The 21,333-nt window shown below is 65.1% G+C and overlaps 2 protein-coding genes across 2 annotated transcripts in view; one reads left to right on the forward strand and one right to left on the reverse strand.

Annotated features, from left to right (window-relative positions):
- The window catches only part of LOC119850710, an 829,101-nt gene that overhangs the window by 528,339 nt on the left and 279,429 nt on the right, over positions 1–21,333 (reverse strand). The gene's annotated exons all lie outside the window — the stretch shown is intronic.
- The window catches only part of LOC119850715 (SCO-spondin-like), a 120,222-nt gene continuing 100,529 nt past the window's right edge, over positions 1,641–21,333 (forward strand). Inside the window, exons 1-17 of the mRNA XM_043507142.1 lie at positions 1,641–1,744; positions 2,806–3,018; positions 3,398–3,480; positions 4,848–5,018; positions 5,470–5,677; positions 7,533–7,651; positions 8,203–8,361; positions 9,874–9,959; positions 10,334–10,462; positions 10,563–10,725; positions 11,237–11,477; positions 12,198–12,336; positions 12,885–13,011; positions 13,254–13,426; positions 19,667–19,888; positions 20,274–20,439; positions 20,915–21,164. Coding sequence (XP_043363077.1) covers positions 1,641–1,744; positions 2,806–3,018; positions 3,398–3,480; positions 4,848–5,018; positions 5,470–5,677; positions 7,533–7,651; positions 8,203–8,361; positions 9,874–9,959; positions 10,334–10,462; positions 10,563–10,725; positions 11,237–11,477; positions 12,198–12,336; positions 12,885–13,011; positions 13,254–13,426; positions 19,667–19,888; positions 20,274–20,439; positions 20,915–21,164 — 2,753 coding nt within the window. The remainder of the gene's footprint in view (positions 1,745–2,805; positions 3,019–3,397; positions 3,481–4,847; positions 5,019–5,469; positions 5,678–7,532; positions 7,652–8,202; positions 8,362–9,873; positions 9,960–10,333; positions 10,463–10,562; positions 10,726–11,236; positions 11,478–12,197; positions 12,337–12,884; positions 13,012–13,253; positions 13,427–19,666; positions 19,889–20,273; positions 20,440–20,914; positions 21,165–21,333) is intronic.

Consider the following 21,333-nt stretch of genomic DNA (forward strand, 5'->3'; position numbering starts at 1 on the left):
TCAGCCAGCCAGTAAAACAGAATGTTTATTAGACGACAGGAACAGGGTCTAACACAGAGCTTGTAGGTGCAAAGAATAGGACCCCTCCGCTGGGTCCATTTTGGGGGGCAGTGAGCCAGACAACCCCGTCTGCACTTCACTCCATGTCCCCAGCCAGCCCCAAACTGGAACTCTCTCCAGCCCCCCCCCCCCGGGCTTTGTCCCTTTCCTGGGCCAGGAGGGCACCGGATTCCTTTGTTCTCCATCCCTTTAGCTCTCACCTTGCAGCGGGGAAGGCCCAGGCCATCAGTGGCCAGGAAACAGGGTGTCGGCCATTCTCTGTGTCCAGACCCCTGCCCACACCTGCCCTCTAGGGCTCTGCAATGATCATACACCCTTATCCCACCCCCTAGATACTTAAGAACTGCCTAGGGGAAACTGAGGCATCCCCACAATATTCAGAGAAAACATGAAGAACAGTCCCACTTCGTCACAACTATATCTGGGGTGTCTCTAGAAAACCAATGTTTCCATACCCCACAATGTGCTGGCAGGGAAAGTCCCAGTCTGGAGCCCCTCTAGGGAGGGGAATATTCTCCACTGCTGGGTGGGAGCCAGCGGGGACTGTGTCAGTCTGGGCCGCCCGCAGTAAAGGGGGGCTGACCCCTTCCAACCCTGGGGCCAGGGTGGAGGGGGCAGCTCTGTGATGGGCAGCGAGGTGCGGGATCAAGGTGCTAGCTTGCTGGCTGTGACACGCGTGTGAGCACACTGCACACGCTGGTGTGGGCGTGTGATTCCCAGCTTGGGCAGACTCCCACACTAGCTCTGCTCATGTGGGCGCACAGAAAGCGGCCGCAGGGGCAGTGGCATGGGCTAGCCACTGAGTATGTGCCCACGGGGTCAGGCAGGGCGGCTGGCCTGACTCATCACCGAGCTGCCACTCCACAGGGCTGTTCTTAGCTCTCTCGCTCCAGCCCAGCTAGCGCTCCTGGCCCCCGGGGATTGGCACCTCCCAGCTGGTGCATAGACGTCCCCCATGGGACCCTTGCCAGTGCCGGGCAAAGCCAGCCCCAGGGGAACCGCTGGGGTCGGTACGGCTCCCCCCACCTGGTCCTACCGAGCGGGGCTCTCTGTGTAGTGAGAACAGCCACAGCAGGCGAACGCCCCCGGCGGCTGCGGGGCGAACGGTGGCCATGCGGGGCGAAGGTTTGCTGGCCATCTGGCCGCTTTTTGGTGCCTTCTTCCATTTGGAAAAGCCTCAGCTGCAGTCAGGGAGCAAAACAGTCCTGTGACCAACCTCACCCCACGGATAGCAGAGAATAGCTCTGACTGGCCGCGCTGAAATGCCTTGGTGTGAAGGGCTGAACCAACCCGGAGTAACAAACCCACCCAGGAGAGCCCCTGGGTTGCTCCCAGCCCTGGCTCGGGGGGGGGGGGTCTGAGCTCCGGGAGAGCCGTGGGCCACTCCCAGCCCTGGCTCGGGGGTCTCCACAGCGTGAAGCCCTGGGCTGCTCCTCGTGGAGCTCGGGGGGTCTCGGCTGGACGGTTCGCTGTGAACATTGGCCCGGCTGGCCCCAGCAGAGTGCGGGGTCTGAGCTCTCCCGGTGAGCCTTTCTGTCTCCGCAGGCTGCACTCGGCGACGGTGAGGTTGGCTGCGGGCCATGCCGGGCACAGCACGGGGCCAGGGCCTTTGCCCTCCCGCCGGGGAGCTGATGGGGACGCTGGTCTGGCTCTCGCTCTGGGTGACGGTGGCACTGGCTGAGGGGTAAGGACGTGTCTCCCGCTTTGGGTTCTTCCAGGAGCAGCCGGCCCCGGGCTCCCACCGGAGCTGTTACACCCCCCACCCCCCAGGCCCTGCAACCACAGGGCACCGCTCTGCACTCCGCCTGCCCGTGGTCCCCGGGCCGGTCCCCGCAGGTCTGCGCTGCGCCGGGGTCAGTGGGGGGACGGAAAAAGCCTGAGTCCACTCGCATCCCTCAGGACAGAGGGGCGAGGCAGTGCCAGGGGCAGGGTGAGGGTTAGTTTAGGGGGCCCCCGCTCCCCCCCTAGGCTGGCCTCCTCACCCCCCGACTCCAGCCAGTCCCAATGCCTCCAGCCCCCCCATGGCTTCACCCTCCGCTGCTCAGGCAGGGGCCGGGCAGTCCGGTAACCCCATGGCAGCCCCTCCCCCTCTATGACTCCAGTGAGAGTGCGGGGGGTGGGGGAGGACTGGGAAGCCAGATCCCCACACAGCTGGGACGGGGGATCCAGGCTCCCCGAACCCCATGTCGGAGCTGGGATGGGGAGCCAGGCTCAGTGCAGGCCTGGGCTGCACGGGGGGGGGGGGCTCCAGGCTTGTGGTTTGGGATAGCTGGGTCCAGGGCTCCGGTTGGGAGTCCAGGGCTCTGGTTTGGGGATCCAGAGCTCTGGTTGGGGGGAGCTGGGTCCAGGGCTCCGGTTGGGGGTTCAGGGCTCTGGTTTGGGGATCCAGAGCTCTGGTTGGGGGGAGCTGGGTCCAGGGCTCGGGTTGGGGGTCCAGGGCTCTGGTTTGGGGATCCAGAGCTCTGGTTGGGGGAGCTGGGTCCAGGGCTCGGGTTGGGGGTCCAGGGCTCTGGTTTGGGGATCCAGAGCTCTGGTTGGGGGAGCTGGGTCCAGGGCTCGGGTTGGGGGTCCAGGGCTCTGGTTTGGGGATCCAGAGCTCTGGTTGGGGGGAGCTGGGTCCAGGGCTCTGGTTGGGGGTCCAGGGCTCCGGGTTGGGGGTCCAGGGCTCTGGTTTGGGGGAGCTGGGTCCAGGGCTCTGTGGTGGGGGCTGGGCCCGTTCCTCGTTCGGATCCGGTGCTCTTGCAGGCGCTGGTGCGAGAGGACGGAGCAGGTGATGGAGGAGGAGGTGGTGAGCCCCCGGCGCGAGCAGGCGGTGCCCTGCGTGGAGATGTCCCAGTACAACCTGGCGGGCTGGCGCATCGACCCGCACAGGATGCGCCAGGCCTACGGTGGGGACCAGGCCATTGCCCACTTCTATGCCCAGGCCGGGCCCACTGCCCCCCTGTGCTACATCTACAAGTGAGTGGGCCAGGAGAGCCGGGGGGCACCCAGACAAGCAGGAGCCACCAGCGGGGGCAGAGCAGGGGATGCTGGGGGGAGGTGGGATCGGGGAGGCCAACAAGGAACCAAGGGAGATTCAGCCCAGGTGTGACTTCCTCAGCATGACCCCTGCCTGTGCCCCCGCCCCCGCTCTGTGCCCCCCATCCCCTCCCTGTGCCCCCGCCCCATGTCTTTGCCCCATCCCCCCTCTCTGCCCCGTCCCCTCTCCGTGCCCCCACCCCATGTCTGTGCCCCTTTTCTGTGCCCCCCCATGTCTGTGCCTCCACCCCTCTCTGTCCCCTCATCCATCTCTGTGCCCCTGCCCCACCTCTGACTGTGCCTCTCCCCTGCCCGGCAGGCCCCCGGACACGAGGCCCGTGGTGTGGAACCGCACGGTGCGAGCCTGCTGCGAGGGCTGGAGTGGGCCCCACTGCACCCAGGGTGAGGAGCCTGCCGGTGTCGGGCCCAGGGTGTTGAGCTGGGGCCGGCGGGAGCTGGGTTTGGGGTGAGCTGGGCACGGTGTCGGGCTGGGGCCGGCGGGGGCTGGGTTTGGGGGGCGGGGGTGAGCTGGGCACAGGGTGTCAGGCTGGGGCAGGTGGGGGCTGGGTTTGGGGGGCGGGGGTGAGCTGGGCACAGGGAGTTGGGCTGGGGCCGGTGGGGGCTGGGTTTGGGAGGCGGGGGTGAGCTGGGCACAGGGTGTCGGGCTGGGGCAGGTGGGGGCTGTGTTCGCCGGGGGAGCCGGGCAGAGGGCATCGGGCTGGGGCAGGCGGGGACTGGCTTCGTGGGGTGAGCTGGGCACAGGGCATCTGGCTGGGGCAGGCGGGGGGCTGGGTTTGGGGGGAGCCGGGCACAGGGTGTTGGGCTGGGGCAGGTGAGGGCTGGGTTTGAGGGGTGGGGGTGAGCTGGGCACAGGGTGTCGGGCTGGGGCAAGCGGGGGCTGGTTCGCGGGGGGAGCTGGGCACAGGGCGTTGGGCTCGGGCATGCGGGGGCCGGGTTCGTGAGGGGAGCCTGGCACAGGGCGTCGGGCTGGGACAGACAGGGGCTGGGTTTGGGGGGGCGGGGGTGAGCTGGGCACAGGACGTCTGGCTGGGGCAGGTGGGGGCTGGGTTTGGGGGGAGCCTGGCACAGTGCGTCTGGTGGGGGCTGGGTTCGCGGGGGGAGCCGGGCACAGGGTGTTAGGCTGCGACAGGCGGGGGCTGGGTTTGGGGGGGCGGGGGTGAGCTGGGCACAGGGCATCTGGCTGGGGCAGGTGGGGGCTGGGTTTGCGGGGGGAGCCGGGCACAGGGCGTCGGGCTTGGGCATGCGGGGGCCGGGTTCGTGGGGGGAGCCGGGCTGGGGCAGGCGGGGGCTGGGTTGGGGGTGCTGGGGGTGAGCTGGGCACAGGACATCTGGCTGAGGCAGGTGGGGGCTGGGTTTGTGGGGGGCGTCGGGCTGGGGCAGGCGGGGCTGGGTTTGGGGGGGGAGCCGGGCACAGGGCGTCGGGCTGGCGCTGGCAGGGGCCAGGTTCAGGGTTCGAGAGCCTTAGGCTGGGCTGCCCTACACCCTCGGGAACAGGCCCAGCACAACGCCATTGTGTTTAGCCCCCCTCCACGCAGCCTCACCCCCAAAGGGAGTCCTGAGGCCACACCGGATGCCACGGGCAGGGGGAGCTTCCCCGGGCTCTGAGGTCTCTGTGGCCACCGGAGTCCTTTGGACACGAAGGGAGCTCGGGGGTCGTTGGGGGGACAGTGGGGCCCCGATGGAGCATGACCCAGGGCCTGGGGCCTGGCCTCGTTCTCCCCTGACCAGTGTCTGTCGCTCTCTCCCAGGCGAGGGCTTCCTGGGGCTCTGCTTCTCCACGTGGCAGTGCCAGGCCGGCCTGGGCACCTGGAACCTGTCCCCGCTGAGCATGGCCGAGTGCTGCGGGCGGCCCTGGGGCCGCAGCTGGAAGAACACCTCCTCCGAGCTCTGCCTCCACTGCTCCACCTTGCCTCTGCCAGGCGAGTGCTGGCCCCGGGGGCAAGGGGCATTGCCCTGCGTGCTGCTCCCATTGCCAAGCCCTGCGGCCCCCGGTGACCCAGCCAGTCCCACTCCACAGCACCATGGAGCCGCAGCCCCCGGGAGATGGCAACTCCCAGCATGCCTTGCTCCCTGCATCGTGCTCTCCGGCACAGCCGTGGGGGTGCTGAGGAGCGAGACCCTCCAGGCAGCCGCGACCCTCAGGAGAGACCCCGGCCCTGGGCAGCTGAGCTCTGATCAACCCTCCCAGGGGGGCGAGTCGGAGCCCCCAATGCCAGGTCTCCCAGAGGCCAGTTACTGGGTGCCCCCCAGTCCATGCTGCCTCTCCTCGCCCCCACGGCGGCTCACAGCGGGTCCCGGTTCTGGAATTCTGTGGGTGTCACCGGACCGTGACATGCCCACTGGCTGATCGGTCCCCTTGTTCTTCCACAGGAGACCTGCCGGCCCCCTTCCTCCTCCGGCCCTCACCCCCCACGGCCCTGCTGGGACTGCCCAGGCCCCGCCCCCGCCTCTTCGCCACCTGCGTCACCTGGGCTGGCTTCCACTACCGCAGCTTTGATGGAAAACATTTCCACTTCCATGGGGACTGCACCTACAGCCTAGCCGCTGCCTCCGATGGCACCTGGGCCGTGGACATCTCGGGCAGCGGGACCTGTGCACCACCACACTGCCACCGGGTACGGGGTCTCACCGGGGGCTTCCGGGACCAGCCAGGGCCTTGGGTGTGTGGGGGGAGAGATGGGAAGAAAGCGAGAGTGGGGTGAGAAAAGAGCAAGGGAGAGTGTGATGGGTTCGGTCACAGAGACCCCCTTGGGACTGTCACCTGATGTGCTGAAGTTACCTCTGAGCCCGTTTTCCCTGCCAGCCTAGGACTCCAGAGCCCTGCCTTGTTGAGCCAGACACGCTGCAACACAGACCCAGGTCTGGTCCACGCCCCAAAGCTGCAGACTTAACTGAAAACCACTCAGCAGGTTCCCTGTCTCCAGCACCCAGACACCCCGCTCCCAATCGGATCCAAACCCCAAATAAAACCGTTTTACTCTGTATAAAGCTTATACAGAGTAAACTTATAAATTGTCCACCCTCTATATCACTGAGAGAGAGATGCACAGCTGTTTGCTCCCCCAGGTATTAATCACTTACTCTGGGTTAATTGACAAACACCAGTGATTGTATTAAGTATAAGAATTAGGATTTAAGTGGTCTCAAGTAATAACAGACAGAACAAAGTAAGTTACCAAGCAAAATAAAACCAAACATGCAAGTCTAAGCCTAATACATTAAGAAACTGAATACAGGTAAATCTCACCCTCAGAGATGTTCCAATAAACTTCTTTCACAGACTAAAAGAAAAGGAGGACTTGTGGCACTCTAGAGACTAACAAATTTATTTGAGCATAAGCTTTCGTGAGCTACAGCTCACTTCATAAATTTGTTAGTCTCTAAGGTGCCACAAGTTCTCCTTTTCTTTTTGCGGATACAGATTAACAAAGCTGCTACTCTGAAACCTTTCACAGACTAGACTCCTTCCTAGTCTGGGCCCAATCCTTTCCCCTGGTACAGTCCTTGTTAGTTCCAGCTCAGGTGGTAACTAGGGGATTTCTCATGACTGGCAACCCTCTTTGTTCTGTTCCACCCCCTTTTATAGCTTTGGCCCAAGGTGGGAATCTTTTGTCTCTCTGGATCCCCACCCCTCCTTCTAAATGGAAAAGTACCAGATTTAAGATGGATTCCAGCATCATGCGACCTGGTCACACATCCTGTGAGACTCCCCAGCCTCCATTCTTCCTGGGCTGGCTCACAGGAAGGCTTGCAAGTAAACAGAGCCATTTACAGCCAATTGTCCTAGTTAATGGGAGCCATTCGGATTCTAAACCACCATCCATGGCCCACACTTTGCATAATTACAATAGGACCCCAGAGTTATACTTTATATTTCTAGCTTCAGTTACAAGAATGATACATACATACAAATAGGAGGAATGTATTCAATAGGTTATAACCTTTCTAATGATACCTTACAAGAGACCTTTTGCAGAAAGCATTTTCCAGTTGCATCATATTTACCCTCATAAGCATATTTCCATAAATCATATGGAGTGCAACATCACAGAGAGCAAGCCAGAGGAGGGGGTAAAGACACACCAAGAGCAGACTGGGGGCGGAGGGGGCTGCCAGGGAGAGCCTGGGGGGCAGAGCGGCTGAGGAGGGGCTGGTGGAGGTCACCTACCCCCCTTCTCTGGAGAGCTTCGGGCCAGAAGGACCTCCCAGGGCACAGGCCATGAACTTCAGCCAGTTCTGCCTGGCTTGAGCCCTGTGGCTTGTGTTTGGCTACAGTGTCTCTCAGGGAAGTAGCCAGTCTGCTAGGGGAGCCAGCGAGGGATGGAGACTCCAAACTGGCCGGGAAAGCTGGTCCCAGTTAAAGCCATGGGCCATGTTCTGCCGTCTCCCTCGAGCTCCACGCACCCCTGAGCTGCCATCTCGCTCACTCCCTGCCCCGCCTCCCCGCAGGAGCTGCGCATTCTCTTCGGGCTGGACCTGGTCGTGGCTCAGGGCCGAAACGTCTCCGTGAACGGGGCCGCGGTGCCGGAGGGGGAGCCGCTCCTGCAGGATGGTGAGGAGGACAGAGAGCTCGGGGGAGGAAAGCCACAGGACCAACACACGGCACGCAGGGGCTTCTGATCTGCCCATCTGCCTGGCAGAGCCGCGGGTGCCCCCGTGTCCTGGGCTCCCTGGGGTCTCCCCAGGCACTTGGTGCTTAGGTCCCCTGACACCCACTGGGGTCCACCCGTGCCCATTGCCCGGGCAGAGCTGGTGGGAGGAGAGGTCTAGCCTGGGACTGGCCTGCACGGGCCCTGGGGAGGGACTGTGGGGGCCATGGGGCGAGCTAGGAGGAATGGGATAGAATTAAGGGACACACAGAGCACCTAGCTGTGCCCAGGCGGGAGCAGGCTGACAGCCCATCACCCGGGGCTCTGACCAGCCCAGCCCTGGGGCTCCCAGCCCCTCGTGGAGATGATCCCACTGCTGGATCCATCTCCCTGGCAGGGAGGCCCCGACATGCAGCCCATGCGCCTGTTGCTCAGTCCCGCCCCGTCTCTCTGGGCCCCGGCTGGCAGCTGGCCCCGTGGCTCTGCTGAGCTGCCCACCGCTCTCCCCCCGCAGGGATCAGCGTCCGGTGGCTCGGAGACTTCGTCTTCGTGGAGAGCGGCTTGGGCGTGCGGGTCAAGTCTGACGGGCGCGACACGGTGTATGTGACGGTCAGCGGGGAGCTGCGGGGCACCACGCGCGGGCTCTGCGGGCTCTACAACGACGACCCTGCTGGTGAGCAAAGCCCTGCGGGGGCAACCCGCCCTGCTCACCGGGTGGAGACGGACCCCCTGCGGCCAGCGCCCTGCCCCCAACCCGCCCTGCTCACCGCGGGGAGCCAGGCCCTCTGCCCACAGCGCCCTGCCCCCAACCTGCCCTGCTCACCGCAGGGAGCCGGACCCCCTGCCGACAGCGCCCCCTGCCCCCAACCCGCCCTGCTCACCGGGTGGAGCCGGACCCCCTGCCGACAGCGCCCTGCCCCCAACCCGCCCTGCTCACCGGGTGGAGACGGACCCCCTGCGGCCAGCGCCCTGCCCCCAACCCGCCCTGCTCACCGCGGGGAGCCAGGCCCTCTGCCGACAGCGCCCTGCCCCCAACCCGCCCTGCTCACCGCAGGGAGCCGGACCCCCTGCCGACAGCGCCCCCTGCCCCCAACCCGCCCTGCTCACCGGGTGGAGCCGGACCCCCTGCCGACAGCGCCCTGCCCCCAACCCGCCCTGCTCACCGCGGGGAGCCAGGCCCTCTGCCGACAGCGCCCTGCCCCCAACCCGCCCTGCTCACCGCAGGGAGCCGGACCCCCTGCCGACAGCGCCCCCTGCCCCCAACCCGCCCTGCTCACCGGGTGGAGCCAGACCCCCTGCGGCCAGCGCCCTGCCCCCAACCCGCCCTGCTCACCGCGGGGAGCCGAGCCCCCTGCCGACAGCGCCCTGCCCCCAACCCGCCCTGCTCACCGCGGGGAGCCGAGCCCCCTGCCGACAGCGCCCTGCCCCCAACCCGCCCTGCTCACCGGGTGGAGCCGGACCCCCTGCGGCCAGCGCCCTGCCCCCAACCTGCCCTGCTCACCGCATGGAGCCGGACCCCCTGCGGCCAGCGCCCTGCCCCCAACCTGCCCTGCTCACCGCATGGAGCCGGACCCCCTGCGGCCAGCGCCCTGCCCCCAACCCACCCTGCTCACTGGGTGGTGCTGGGCCCCCTGCCAACAGTGCCCTGCCCCCAAACTACCTTGCTCACCGAGTGGTGCCGGGCCCCCTGCTGACAGCGCCCTGCCCTGGGGACCCGAGACAGCTCCATCTCCACCAGCCCTGCTGGGAGCATCTCTCCCTCATAGCGCTCAGTGAGCCCCCCTGCTAGGGCATGGGACATTCCGACCCCCTGCATCCCCATGCGGGGGGCACCTGCTCTGGTGCAGCAGGATCCACTCTACCGTCCTCTGGCCCCTGCTGGGTGCGGGGCCCCCAGCTCGCTCCAGGGGACGGGACGGTCCTTGCACCCTGGGGCTTTTCTCTCCTGGGCCTGCCTGTGTCTTGGTGACAGTGCCCCCAAAACAAGCCCTCCCACTGCCCATGCCTTTCCCCTGGGGCGGAGCAGGGAACAGACACCAGGGCTTGTTCCTGGATTGAGCTGGTGAGCGTGGTGTGAGAACTGAGGCTGGAGATCTGGCAGCGGGGGGTGTCCCCATTCCCAGCCCCCACCTGCCAGCAGGGGCGGTTCCCCTCCCCACATCCCCAGCACCTGTTTTGCTTGCAGATGACTTCCTGCGTGTAGGAGGGGATGTGGCCACGTTCGCCGCCAGCTTCGGGAATTCCTGGAGGGTCCCAGATGCCAGCCCAGAGGTACTGGGGAGGGCCCCTGCTGCAGTCCTCTCCCACGGCTCAGAGGGAGGTGGAAGCCGTGACACCCCCGTGGGGCTGCGCTGGTGCCCAGAGCCCTTCGCCCCCGTGCAGTGTATTCCTGACCCTGCCAAGAGCAGCTGGAGCTGGGGGGTTGGTGGCAGCTGGTGGCGATACTTCTCCCACACAGGAGCAGTGTGTGCTCAGAAGGGGGAGCACCCGGGGGCTGCATGGGGTGAGGTGAGGATGCCCCACCGTGTGGCTCTGGGGGCGCCGGGCTGCCGGCTGGGGGTGCCCCCCCGTGCTGCTCTGGGGGTGCGGGCTGACGGCTGGGGGTGCTCTGGCACTGATGGGGGTTCTGCTCTGCCCAGGTGCAGCTCCCGTGCCAGGACGTGGCGGAGGCGGGACACAGCTGCGACGACGTGGAGGCCAGCGCCGTGAGGCAGGAGGCTGAGGCCGTGTGCCGGAAGCTGCTGGCCAGCCCCTTCAGCCGCTGCCACTCCGAGGTCAGGGGATGGCGGTACCCACCCCCCGGGGAGCAGCCGGGGCAGCCGTGTCCCCCGCCCACCCCCACGGCACTCGCTGACGCGGCCTCTCTCCCGGCAGGTGGACCCGGGCGGATACTACGACGCCTGCATGTCCGCGTCCTGCCGGCAGGGGGGCGCGGGGGCCGGGCGGCAGGAGGCCGTGTGTGCCACCTTCGCCAGCTATGCCCGTGACTGCGCCCAGGAGCTCGTCTACCTCGACTGGAGGAGGCCCGGGTTCTGCGGTAGGGGCCAGTGCGCTCTCCCAGCGGGCAGCTCTGCAGCCGGGCCCGCTCTGGCACCACGGACCCCTTCTCCCTCGCTCTGCCCCCACACCTTCCCCTTGCACCTGTCTCCGATCCAGCTCTGGCCCCCACATACACCCACCCTCACGCCCAGATTCACCCCCTGCACGCGCAGGAGACGCTCAGCCCCCTGGGCAGCCTGCCCGTGAACGCCCCGGGCTGGAAGGGCCTGGTGCATGTGTAGGAGACAGGGAGTGGTGCTGCCCTCTCCTGACGAGGGCCACGGGTAAGAGACCCACTACCCCAGTCATTGGGGAGGAGCTCCTCTCACTCCGGCACCGCAGGCTGTGTGTGCGGAGCAGCAGCCCCCGGGGCTCTTGTGGCGTCTCCCCGCATGTGCTCCTCGGACGGGGCAACCGGGCAGACGTGCTCCCTGGGAGCCCGCGCCCGGCTGCCTGGCAGAGGGGGCACCGCCAGCCCGGGCCTGAGGCGCCGTGTGTCTGCCCCGCAGAGAAGCAGTGCGGCCAGGGGAAGCAGTATTCGGACTGCGTGTCCTCGTGCCCGGCCAGCTGCGCCGCCGTGGGCACCGGCGAGGAGGGGCACTGCCGGGACGAGTGTGTGAGTGGCTGCGAGTGCCCGCCGGGCCTCTACCTGGAGGGGGGGGCCTGCGTCCCTGAGGGCGACTGCCCCTGCTACCACCGTCGCCAGAAGTACGCCCCGGGGCAGAGCATCCAGCAGCGGTGCAACCAATGGTGAGGAAAGCCCCCATCGGCCCTGCCAGCTGAGCACTGGTGTGGGCACCAGGGAGGGGCAGCCCCTAAGGTAACCCCTCCCTGGTGCCCACACCCTCATTGCTGACCTGGACTGGTCTCTGCTGTGCCTCGGGCAGCTGGTGGCGCAGTGCCATGCCAGGCTGGGGCGTGGCGATCCGCGGGGACGGTCTGGGCTCCGTGGGCCCCTCAGTGATGGAGCGGGACAGAGTCCCCCTCTCGCAGCTCAGCCATCCCACGGTCCCACCCCACCCGAGGGGAGGACAGCATTGTGTGGGGAGCCCCCTGCCTCCTGGGGAATCCCTGGGGGCCCTTCTCCCTCCCCCAGGCTGCTGCACCCCACTTTCCCCAGGGGTACTTCCCCAGCTCCTTTGGGGTACCTCCCTTGAGCTGCAGAGGAGACCCCCAGAGGATGGGGCCCGACGGGGCGGGGGCGAGGCAGCAACTGTGCAAAGGTGCTTGAGTGGGACCAGAGAGACAGGTGGCAGCTGGGACACGACGCCCCGGGAGCTGCTGGGGACCCCTGGGTGGGAGCCCCAGGCTGAGCCTCCCCAGGCTAGAGAGGTTCCCTCCTGGAGATGCCCCCCGCCATGTCCAGCAGGCCCCAGCACCAGCAGCAGTGCATGCCGCGGCCCGCCGTATGGCGGGGGGCTCAGCGAGCCGTGGCGACCCTGTGCCCCTCTCTCGCCCCTGTCCCTGCAGTACGTGCCAGGATGGGCGCTGGCTCTGCTCGCAGGACAAGTGCTCAGCCGAGTGTGCCGTGATCGGGGACCCGCACTACGTGACCTTCGACCAGAAGCGCTACTCCTTCCACGGCGTCTGCGAGTACATCCTGGTGCAGGTGAGGGGGCCAGGAGGCCAGGGGGAGGGGGAGTCTGGTGCCCTGGGAGCTGCCGTGGGGCTTCGGGGGCCAGGCTGCTGGGGAGAGAGGGGATCTGGAGCCCTGGGAGCTGCCACAGGGCTGGGGTGCCAGGATGCCAGGGGAGGGGGGTCTGGTGCCCTGGGAGTTGCTGTGGGGCCTGGGGGGCCAGGCTGCTGTGGGGAGGGGTGTCTGGTGCCCTGGGAGCTGCTGTGGGGATGGGGGGCTAGGCAGGGAGTGCCTTGTGTGCTGGGCAGGAAGGGACCCTCAAGGCATGGGGGAAAGGGTTGCTGTGCCCAAGCTGCCCCTCGAGGAGCCTGGCCACTCAGTGCTGGTGCAGCTCCGCAGAGCCCCTCCACGAACAAACCAGCGCAGAGCCCCGTGGGGCCCACAGCCCAGCCCGCGCAGCGCCCTCGAGAGCGGCCGGCAGGTCCCGTCCCCTGGGCCGGGGCGCGCGGCAGGAAACGGCTGGGGAGCCGCCCTGGGCCGCATCTCCGGCCCTCACAGGCTGGGGCACCGTTGCCTGTCAGGACTTTGTGGACTGGAAGCTGCTGATCACGGTGGAGAAGGTGGCGTGTGGGAGCAAAGGGGCCGTGAGCTGCCTCCGGGCCCTGACGGTGACTGCGCACAGGACCTCCGCCCGGCTCCGCACCACAGGTCAGCTGGGCTTCGCCGCGGGGGGAGCGCCTGGCAGCCCCTTGCAGAGACGGGCAGCCTGGGGGCATCAAGGGATTGCAGGAAGTAGGGCTGGCTGGCTTGGGGCTGGCTGTGATCTGCCCAGGGCAGAGGTCCAGCTGGCAGGTGGTGGGTCATGGAGTGGGATTGGGGCCTCTCTCTCTGTGCGGTTCTCCCTTGCCCCCCTCCTCTCCCATCTCCTCTCTGGCCCTTCCCTGCTGCAGGGGACGTGGCTGTGAACGGGCAGGAGGTGGCCCTGCCCTTTGCCAGCGCTGACCTGAGCATCCGACGGGCCTCGTCCTCCTTCCTGCTGCTTCAGGCTTTCGGCGCCCACGTGCTGTGGGGGCTGGAGCTCCCCGCTGCCTACATCACCCTGCAGCCCAGCTTCGCCGGCAAGGTAAGGCCCTGCACGTTTTTGGTGCCCCCCGGGAGGGCCCTCTGTCATGGAGTGTGGGGGAGTCCGGGGCCTGCACCCCTCTTCCTGGGATTCACTGTGACTCTCCGCCAGCCAGTAAAATGGAAGGTTTATTGGACAATAGGAACACAGTCTAAAACAGAGCTTGGGGGTACAACCAGGTCCCCTCAGTCAAGTCCTTCTAGGGGAGCAGTGAGCTTAGACCCCAGCCCTGGGGTTCCCTGCGTTCCACCACCCAGCACTAAACTGAAACTAACGCCCCCCCCCCAGCAGGCTCCCTCCTGCAGCCTTTGTCCACATTCCCAGGGCAGAGGTGTTGCCTCCCCCTCCTGGCTCAGGTGACAGGCTCTCAGGTCTCCCATCCGCAGTGAAACCCCCCTGCCGCATTCCCAGGTCAACACTCCCCCTCCCTGCTTCGTCACATCTCTCCCCCCAGAGACTGAACTGAGCGGGGTCACTCTGACCAGTGACCTGGGGAAGTTCAGGGCCCCCTCTCCGGGACAACGCATCTGCTATCACGTTGGCACTTCCCTTCACATGGATCATGTCCATGTCATAGTCCTGCAGGAGCAGGCTCCACCTCAGGAGTTTGGTGTTGGCTCCTTTCATCTGGTGCAGCCAGGTCAGGGAGAGTGGTCGGTGCATACGGTGAAGTGTCGCCCGAAGAGATATGGCTCTAGTTTCTTGAGGGCCCACACCATGGCCAGGCACTCCTCGATGGCCGCGTAGTGTTGCTCCTGGGGTAGCAGCTTCTTGCTCAGGTACACGATGGGGTGTCTCTCCCCCTTTTCATCCTCCTGCATTAGTACCGCCCCCAGCCCCGTGTCTGAGGCGTCGGTGAACATCATGAAGGGCTTGTCAAAGTCTGGGTTTGCCAGAACTGGGCCACTGGCCAGAGCCTCCTTCAGCGCCCGGAAAACCTCCTGGCACTGCTCGGTCCAGACCACCTTGTCTGGCTTCCCCTTCTTGCATAGCTCAGTGATGGGGGTGGCGATGGCGCTAAAGCGGGGCACAAACCTTCGATAGTATCCTGCCAACCCAATAAAGGCCTGGACCTGCTTTTTGGTGTGGGGAGTGGGCCAGTCTCTGATCACCTCCACCTTAGCTGGTTCTGGCTTTAGGCAGCCGCTCCCCACCCGATGGCCCAGGTAAGATCCTTCAGCCATCCCCACCTTGCACTTCTCCGCTTTTACAGTCAGCCCAGCATCCTGGAGCCGGTCCAGCACTTGTCTAACCTGGGACACATGGTCCTCCCAGGTCTGGCTAAAGACACAGATGTCATCAGTATACGCCACGGCAAAACTCTCCATCCCCCTCAGTAGCTGATCCACCAGGCTCTGGAAGGTGGCTGGCGCTTCCTTGAGGCCGAAAGGCAGGGTCAGGAACTCAGAGCCCCAGAGGGGTGATAAAGGCCGATTTCAGCCGGGCTTCTGCATCCAGTGGCACTTGCTAGTAGCCCTTTGTAAAGTCCATGGTGGTAAGGTATCGAGCTCTTCCCAGCTTGTCTAGGAGCTCGTCAGGCCTGGGCATGGGGTAGGCATCGGATACATGATGGCACTGAGCTTCCGATAGTCCACACAGAACTGGATCGACCCGTCCTTTTTGGGGACCAGCACTACCGGCGAGGCCCAAGGGCTGGCAGATGGCTGGATCACCCCCAAAGCCAGCATGTCCCTGACCTCTCTTTCCAGGTCCTGAGCCGTTTTCCCTCTGACTCGGAAGGGGGAGCATCTTATCGGCGGGTGCGACCCTGTCTGCACACGGTGGACAGTCAGACTAGTGTGTCCAGGCTGGTTGGAAAACAGCTGTCAGTACGGATGCAGCATCCCCCTGACCTCAGCTTGCTGGGCAGGGGTTAGCTGATCCGAGAGGGGAATTGTTTCCGGGGGGAACCAGCTCTGGTCCCAGGGAATCTCCCTGCTCCTCCCAATGTCCACACACGGCCAACACCACATTCCCCCTGGCACAATATGGCTTCATCATATTCACATGGTACATCCGGAGGTGGTGCGCCCGGTTCGACAGCTCCCCCACAGTTTACCTCGTTTAGCTGCTTGACAACCTTGAAGGGACCTTCCCAGGTGGCCTGTAGTTTGTTCTTTCTCACGGGGATGAGAACCATCACCGGATCCCCGGTGGCATAGGCGCAGGCCCGCACCGTGCGGTCATACCAGACCTTCTGTTTCTTCTGGGCTCTGGCCAGATTCTCCCTGGCCAGACCCATGAGTTCAGCAAGTCTCTCTCAGAAGATCAGGACATACTCCACCACTGACTCTCCATCGGGAGTGGCCTTCCCCTCCCATTCGTCTCTCATCCGGTCCAGGGGGCCCTCTTACCCTCCTTCCATATAACAGTTCGAAAGGCAAAAATCCAGTAGACTGCTGGGGTACCTCCCTGTACGCGAACAGCAGGTGAGGTAAGTACTTGCCCCGGTCCTGCGGGTGCTGGTTCATAAAGGTTTTCAGCATCATCTTTAGCGTCCCATTGAACCTCTTCACCAGCCCATTGGACTGGGGGTGATACGCTGAGGCCAGTTGTGCCGGACCCCACATTTCTCCCACAAACACCGGAGCAGGGCCAACATGAAGTTGGATCCTTGGTCTGTCAAGGCTTCCTTGGGGAACCCCACTCGACTGAAAATGGTCAGCAGCACATCTGCCACGGTGTCTGCTTCAGTGGAAGCTCAGGGCACTGCCTTGGGGTAACGGGTGGCGAAATCTACCACCACCAGAATGTATTTCTTCCCCGACCGGGTCGTCTTGCTGAGAGGTCCCACTATGTCCATGGCCACCTTCTGGAAAGGTTCCTCTATGATGGGCAAAGGTCTCAAAGCCGCTTTCCCCTTGTCCCGGGCCTTCCCCACCCTCTGACAGGGGTCACAGGATCGGCAATACTGCCGGACAGTGGTAAAGACCCCAGGCCAGTAAAAGTTCTGTAGCAGCCTCTGCCGGGTGCGCCGGATTCCCTGGTGCCCTGAGAGGGGGATGTCATGGGCCGGGTACAGGAGCTTGTGGCGATACTTCTGGGGGACCCACCAGCTGCCTCCTGACTCCACAGGACTCCACTTCCCTTGGGGGAGCCCATTCTCGGTACAGGAACCCCTCCTCCCACAGGAACCTCTCCTGGCAACCTCTCCTCATGGTCCGTTCCGCACTGAGGTCGGCCAGGTCCCTGAGCTTCCCCAAGGAGGGATCTTTCTGCAACTCGGCCTGGAACTCAGCGGCTGGGGAGGGGATGGGGCCCGGTTCCCTCTCATTGGCCGGGTCTGAGGCCACAGCCTCTCTGAGCCGTGCCCCTCGGGGCTCCCTCCCCACCAGGGTAGGGTCCTGCGCCTCCAGTGTGGTACCCTCCCTAAGGTCAGGGCGCAGTGCCCCTCGCCGGCTCTGGCTACGGGTCACCACCAGGGCATTCTGGGGGTTGCTTGGCTAGTCCTCTAGGTCCCCCCCATCAAAACCTCAGCGGGCAAATGGTGGTGCACCCCCACACCCTTGGTCCCCTCCTTGGGCCCCCATTTCAGGTGTACCCTTGCCATGGTCCCCTTGAATGGGGTCCCGCCCATCCCCATCAGGGTCAGGTAGGTGTTGGGCACCACCCGATCTGAGACCACCACCTCGGGCCGGGCCAGCGTCACCTCCGCGCCCGTATCCCAGTATCCATTGACCTTCCTCCCATCCACCTCCAGGGGAACAAGGCACTCGCTCCGGAGGGACAGCCCCGCGCCCACCCTGTAAACCGAGAACCCTGAGTCCAGAGCCTCCAGCCCTCTGGCGGAGCTGCCCTGGGGTCTCTTCCCTCCTGAGCAGGTGGTAAACTGGCAGCCCCCCTTGCCTGGGTCGTCTGCGCCTCGTCCAGCTGGGTCCCTACCCAGTTAACCCTGGGTAAGTTGCGTCTGCTCAGTCTGTCCCTGAGCCTAAGGCACTGGGTCCATACATGGCCTCTCTGGCCACAGTGATAGCAGCTCAGGTCACGTCGGTCCCCTCTAGCATGTCAGAGGGTCCCGACGCCAGGCGTTCCCCATGGGAGGGGGTTCTCCATATTTCCCCGCCGGGAGGTCCCATGGTTACTCTCTCTCTGCATCATGGGGGGCCTGTTCTTTGGGGACTCCTCCCTGCTACCCCTGGACTGACTGTTCACAAACTCGTCGGCCAGCTGCCCTGCGTGCTGCGGGTTCTCTAGATTTTTGTCCACCAACCATAGCCTCCGGTCAGAGGGGCACTGTTCATACAGTTGCTCCAGTACAATTAGGTCAAGGAGGTTCTCTTTAGCGTGGGCCCAGCTGTCCACTTGCGGGCATATCCCTGCATTCGGTTGACCAGTTGTAGGTATGTGACCTCAGGCGTTTTACGCTGACTCCGGAACCTTTTCTGGTACATCTCGGGGGTCAGCCCAAACTCACGGAGCAGGGCCTTTTTGAAGAGTTTGTAGTCCCCTGCCTCCACCCCTGTCATTCGGCTGTACATCTCCATGGCTTTGGGGTCCAGTAAGGGAGTGAGAAACTGGAGCCTTTCTGCAGGTCAACCCTGTGCATCGCGCAGGCATTCTCAAAGGCCGTCAGGAATCTATCTATGTCCTCCCCCTCCTTACGCTGGGCCAGGAAGCACTTAGCAAAGCTCCTTGCAGTCTTGGGTCCCCCCTTACGCACCACAGCCAGGACCCCACTGCTCCTCAGCCTGGCCAGCTCCAGCTCATGCTGTCTCTGCTTCTCTTCATGCTGCCTCTGTTTTTCCTTCTCTTCCCGCTCATGTTGACGCTGCTTTTCATGATCCTCCAGCTCCCTCATTTTCATCTCCCTCTTCCATTCCAGCTGCCTCCGCTCCAGGGATGGGGAGCTCCGCCGGGAGGATCCCCTGCTGGCTGCCGGGGTCAGGGTGCCCTCAGTATTCGCTGGGCTTCCCTTAACCCCTCCCCAGGCATAGGTAGGAAGGGTCTCGGGATGTCCTTGGCAGCAGTCTGACCCCTCCCAGCCTGGTCAGGCCCCAGGCCCACGCTGCATCCACTGGGCGGCTTCCCTCAGGGACAGGGCTCGGGTCATCCAAGCGATCCTTCTCCTCCAACTGGGCAATCAGCTGTTCCTTGGTGGACCTCCCAATGCGCAGCCCCCTCTGCCTGCACAGCTCCACCAGGTCGCTCTTAAGGCATTTAGCAAACATCTCCCTGCTGGCCTCTCGCAGGCCTGGGCAGCTTTCCATGGTTTCCAGGAAGAACCCCTAGGGTGCTAGCCCTTTTTGAGGTCAACATCTCTTTGCCAGGGTCGAGCTGCAGACTCCTCCACCCCGGGACCGCTCGCTGCAATCCCCTGGGGGACCCTGTTACTGCAAAAGTCTTTCTCTCTGGTCATACACTCCCAGGGGTTAACCACCCCTGAAACCGTCTCTCTCTGAATCTTCAGCATGCCTGGTCCCCATCAATCCCGCTTTGTTATACTGTTCCCCAGTCACTTACTGCAGGAAGTGCCTTTCACGGGGTGCAGTAGATCCCACCGCTGCCATCAGTTGTCACGGAGTGTGGGGGCATCCGGGGCCTGCACCCCTCTTCCTGGGATTCACTGTGACTCTCAGCCAGCCAGTAAAACGGAAGGTTTATTGGACAATAGGAACACAGTCTAAAACAGAGCTTGGGGGCACCACCAGGACCCCTCAGCCAAGTCCTTCTGGGGGAGCAGGGAGCTTAGACCCCGGCCCTGGGGTTCCCTGCGTTCCACCACCCAGCACCCAACTGAAACTAAAACCCCCCCCAGCAGGCTCCCTTCTGCAGCCTTTTGTCCACATTCCTAGGGCAGAGGTGTTACCTCCGCCTCCCCCTCGTGGGTCAGGTTACGGACTCTCAGGTCTCCCATCCCCAGTGAAACCCCCCTGCCGCATTCCCAGGTCAACACTCCCCCGTCCCTGATGCGTCACAGCCTCTCAGCTGGGCTTTGCCCGCAGGGCCCGAGGGGAGAGGAGCCCAGCTGTGGGTGTTGGCCAAATGGCTGGCTCTGAGTACCGGGACCGGGACCCGTGTGGCCAGTGCCAGGTCTCTCGTGACTGGTGTCGCAGACCCCGGGGTGAGGGAGCTGGTGGGTCTTAGCCCTGTGCCTGGCAGAGCAAGAATCCACGTCCCCACAGCCCCCCGCAGGCCTGGCACCAGCTGGCCTCCCTGCTGCGTGTGTGGAGGGGGAGCTCCCTGGCTGCCCCCCAGCCCCCTGGGGCTCCGGACTGGCACCCTCACCCCGTCCCCCGGCAGGTGCGAGGTCTGTGCGGCACCTACAACTGGAACCAGCAGGATGAGTTCACCACCCCCGCCGGGGACGTGGAGCCCAGTGTCGCCGCCTTCGCCAACAAGTTCCGGGTGTCCAGCGAGTGCCCCGCGCTCGGCTCCTTCGCCTTCGACCCCTGCGGCACCTACGCCCAGCACAGGGAGTTCGCCGAGGCCACCTGCACCGTCCTCCATGGCTCGGCCTTCCAGGTACCCGCCCCGGGGGCTGGGACCAGAGACCACAGCGAGGGGCACCGTATCTGTGTGTGCACCTGCTAGGGAGGGGGGCTGATCCAGGAGCGTTTGCTGTGTGCCCCTGGCACGGGGGTGGGCCTGTCTGGACATCCCCGGGGTGCGTCTGCCCTGAGGGACCCCGGTCGCCCTGTGTCCATGTCACACTGTCGGGTGGTCACGGGACTGGCCTTCTCCACGTGTGGCTGTTCACACTTGTGCTGTGCCCATGCGTCCGTGGGGCTGGTTTCTGAAGTGCCCCCTAGTGCTCTGCCCCCAGCAGAGGCCCCCACAAGGGAAGGGCCTGGAGCCCGGGCGGCTGCTCCGAGCCCCTGGCTGACGCGCCCCCTGCCCTGTCCCGCAGCCCTGCCACGACCTGGTGGAGCGGGAGCCCTACTACCAGCTCTGCCTCTACGACGTGTGCGGCTGCGCGGCCAGCGGGGACTGTCTGTGCCGCGCCCTGGCCGCCTACGCCAGGCAGTGTGCCCAGGACGGGGCGCCGGTGCCCTGGAGGAACCAGACCTTCTGCGGTGGGTGACTGGCTAGGTGACGGGCATGTCCGGGGAGGGGAGCCCTCCTGGCTGGGTGGGGCAGCCTAGCCGGGGCAACAGGGACAGAGGATGGCTCTGGAGAAGGGGTGGAGTGGGTGTGGGATGGGCTCTGGAGAAAGGGCAGAGAAGGCAATGGGTGCTGGAGAAGGGGCGGGGGAGGGGACGGGTGCTGGAGAAGGGGCGGGGGAGGGGATGGGTTCTGGAGAAGGGGCGGGGGAGGGGACGGGCGCTGGAGAAGGGTGGGGAGGGGAAGGGCGGGGGATGAGCTCTGGAGAAGGGGTGGGGGTGGGCGCTGGGGGGGATGGGCTCTGGGGAAGGGGAGGGGTGGATGCTGGAGAAGGGGGGATGGGCTCTGGGGAAAGGGAGGGGTTGTGGAATGAGGCAGGTCTCTGCTCTCTGCGAGGAAGCTGGAGGTGCCTGTGCTAAGGGCCCCCTGCCCCCCCTCTCCCCACAGCGGTGCCGTGCAGCGGGGGGCAGGTCTACCAGGAGTGCAGCGCCCCCTGCGGGAAGAGCTGTGCCGACCTGCGCATGGGGGCGGCCAGCTCCTGCCAGGCCCTGGCCGTGTGCGTGGCCGGCTGTAACTGCCCCGAGGGACTGGTGCTGGACGACAGCGGGCAGTGCGTCCCGCCGAGCATGTGCCCCTGCGAGCATGGGGGTGAGACCTACCCGCCTGGCAGCAAGATCCACAGGAGTTGCAATGCCTGGTGCGTAACCCTGCCCCGCTCCCCGCTGTGCTGGGCATAGAGAGGGTCGCACCGCGGAGCCTCCTGCACCAGCACCTCCCGCCGAGCTGATGGGGCAGGCTGTGGGCCCAGCTCCCCAGCACAGCCCTTGGCTCTGCGTCACGGAGTTAGTGCCAGGCCCGGCCTGGGC

The sequence above is a fragment of the Dermochelys coriacea genome, chromosome 2 (genome assembly GCF_009764565.3).
Source record: "Dermochelys coriacea isolate rDerCor1 chromosome 2, rDerCor1.pri.v4, whole genome shotgun sequence".
In the NCBI taxonomy this organism is placed as follows: Eukaryota; Metazoa; Chordata; order Testudines; family Dermochelyidae; genus Dermochelys; species Dermochelys coriacea.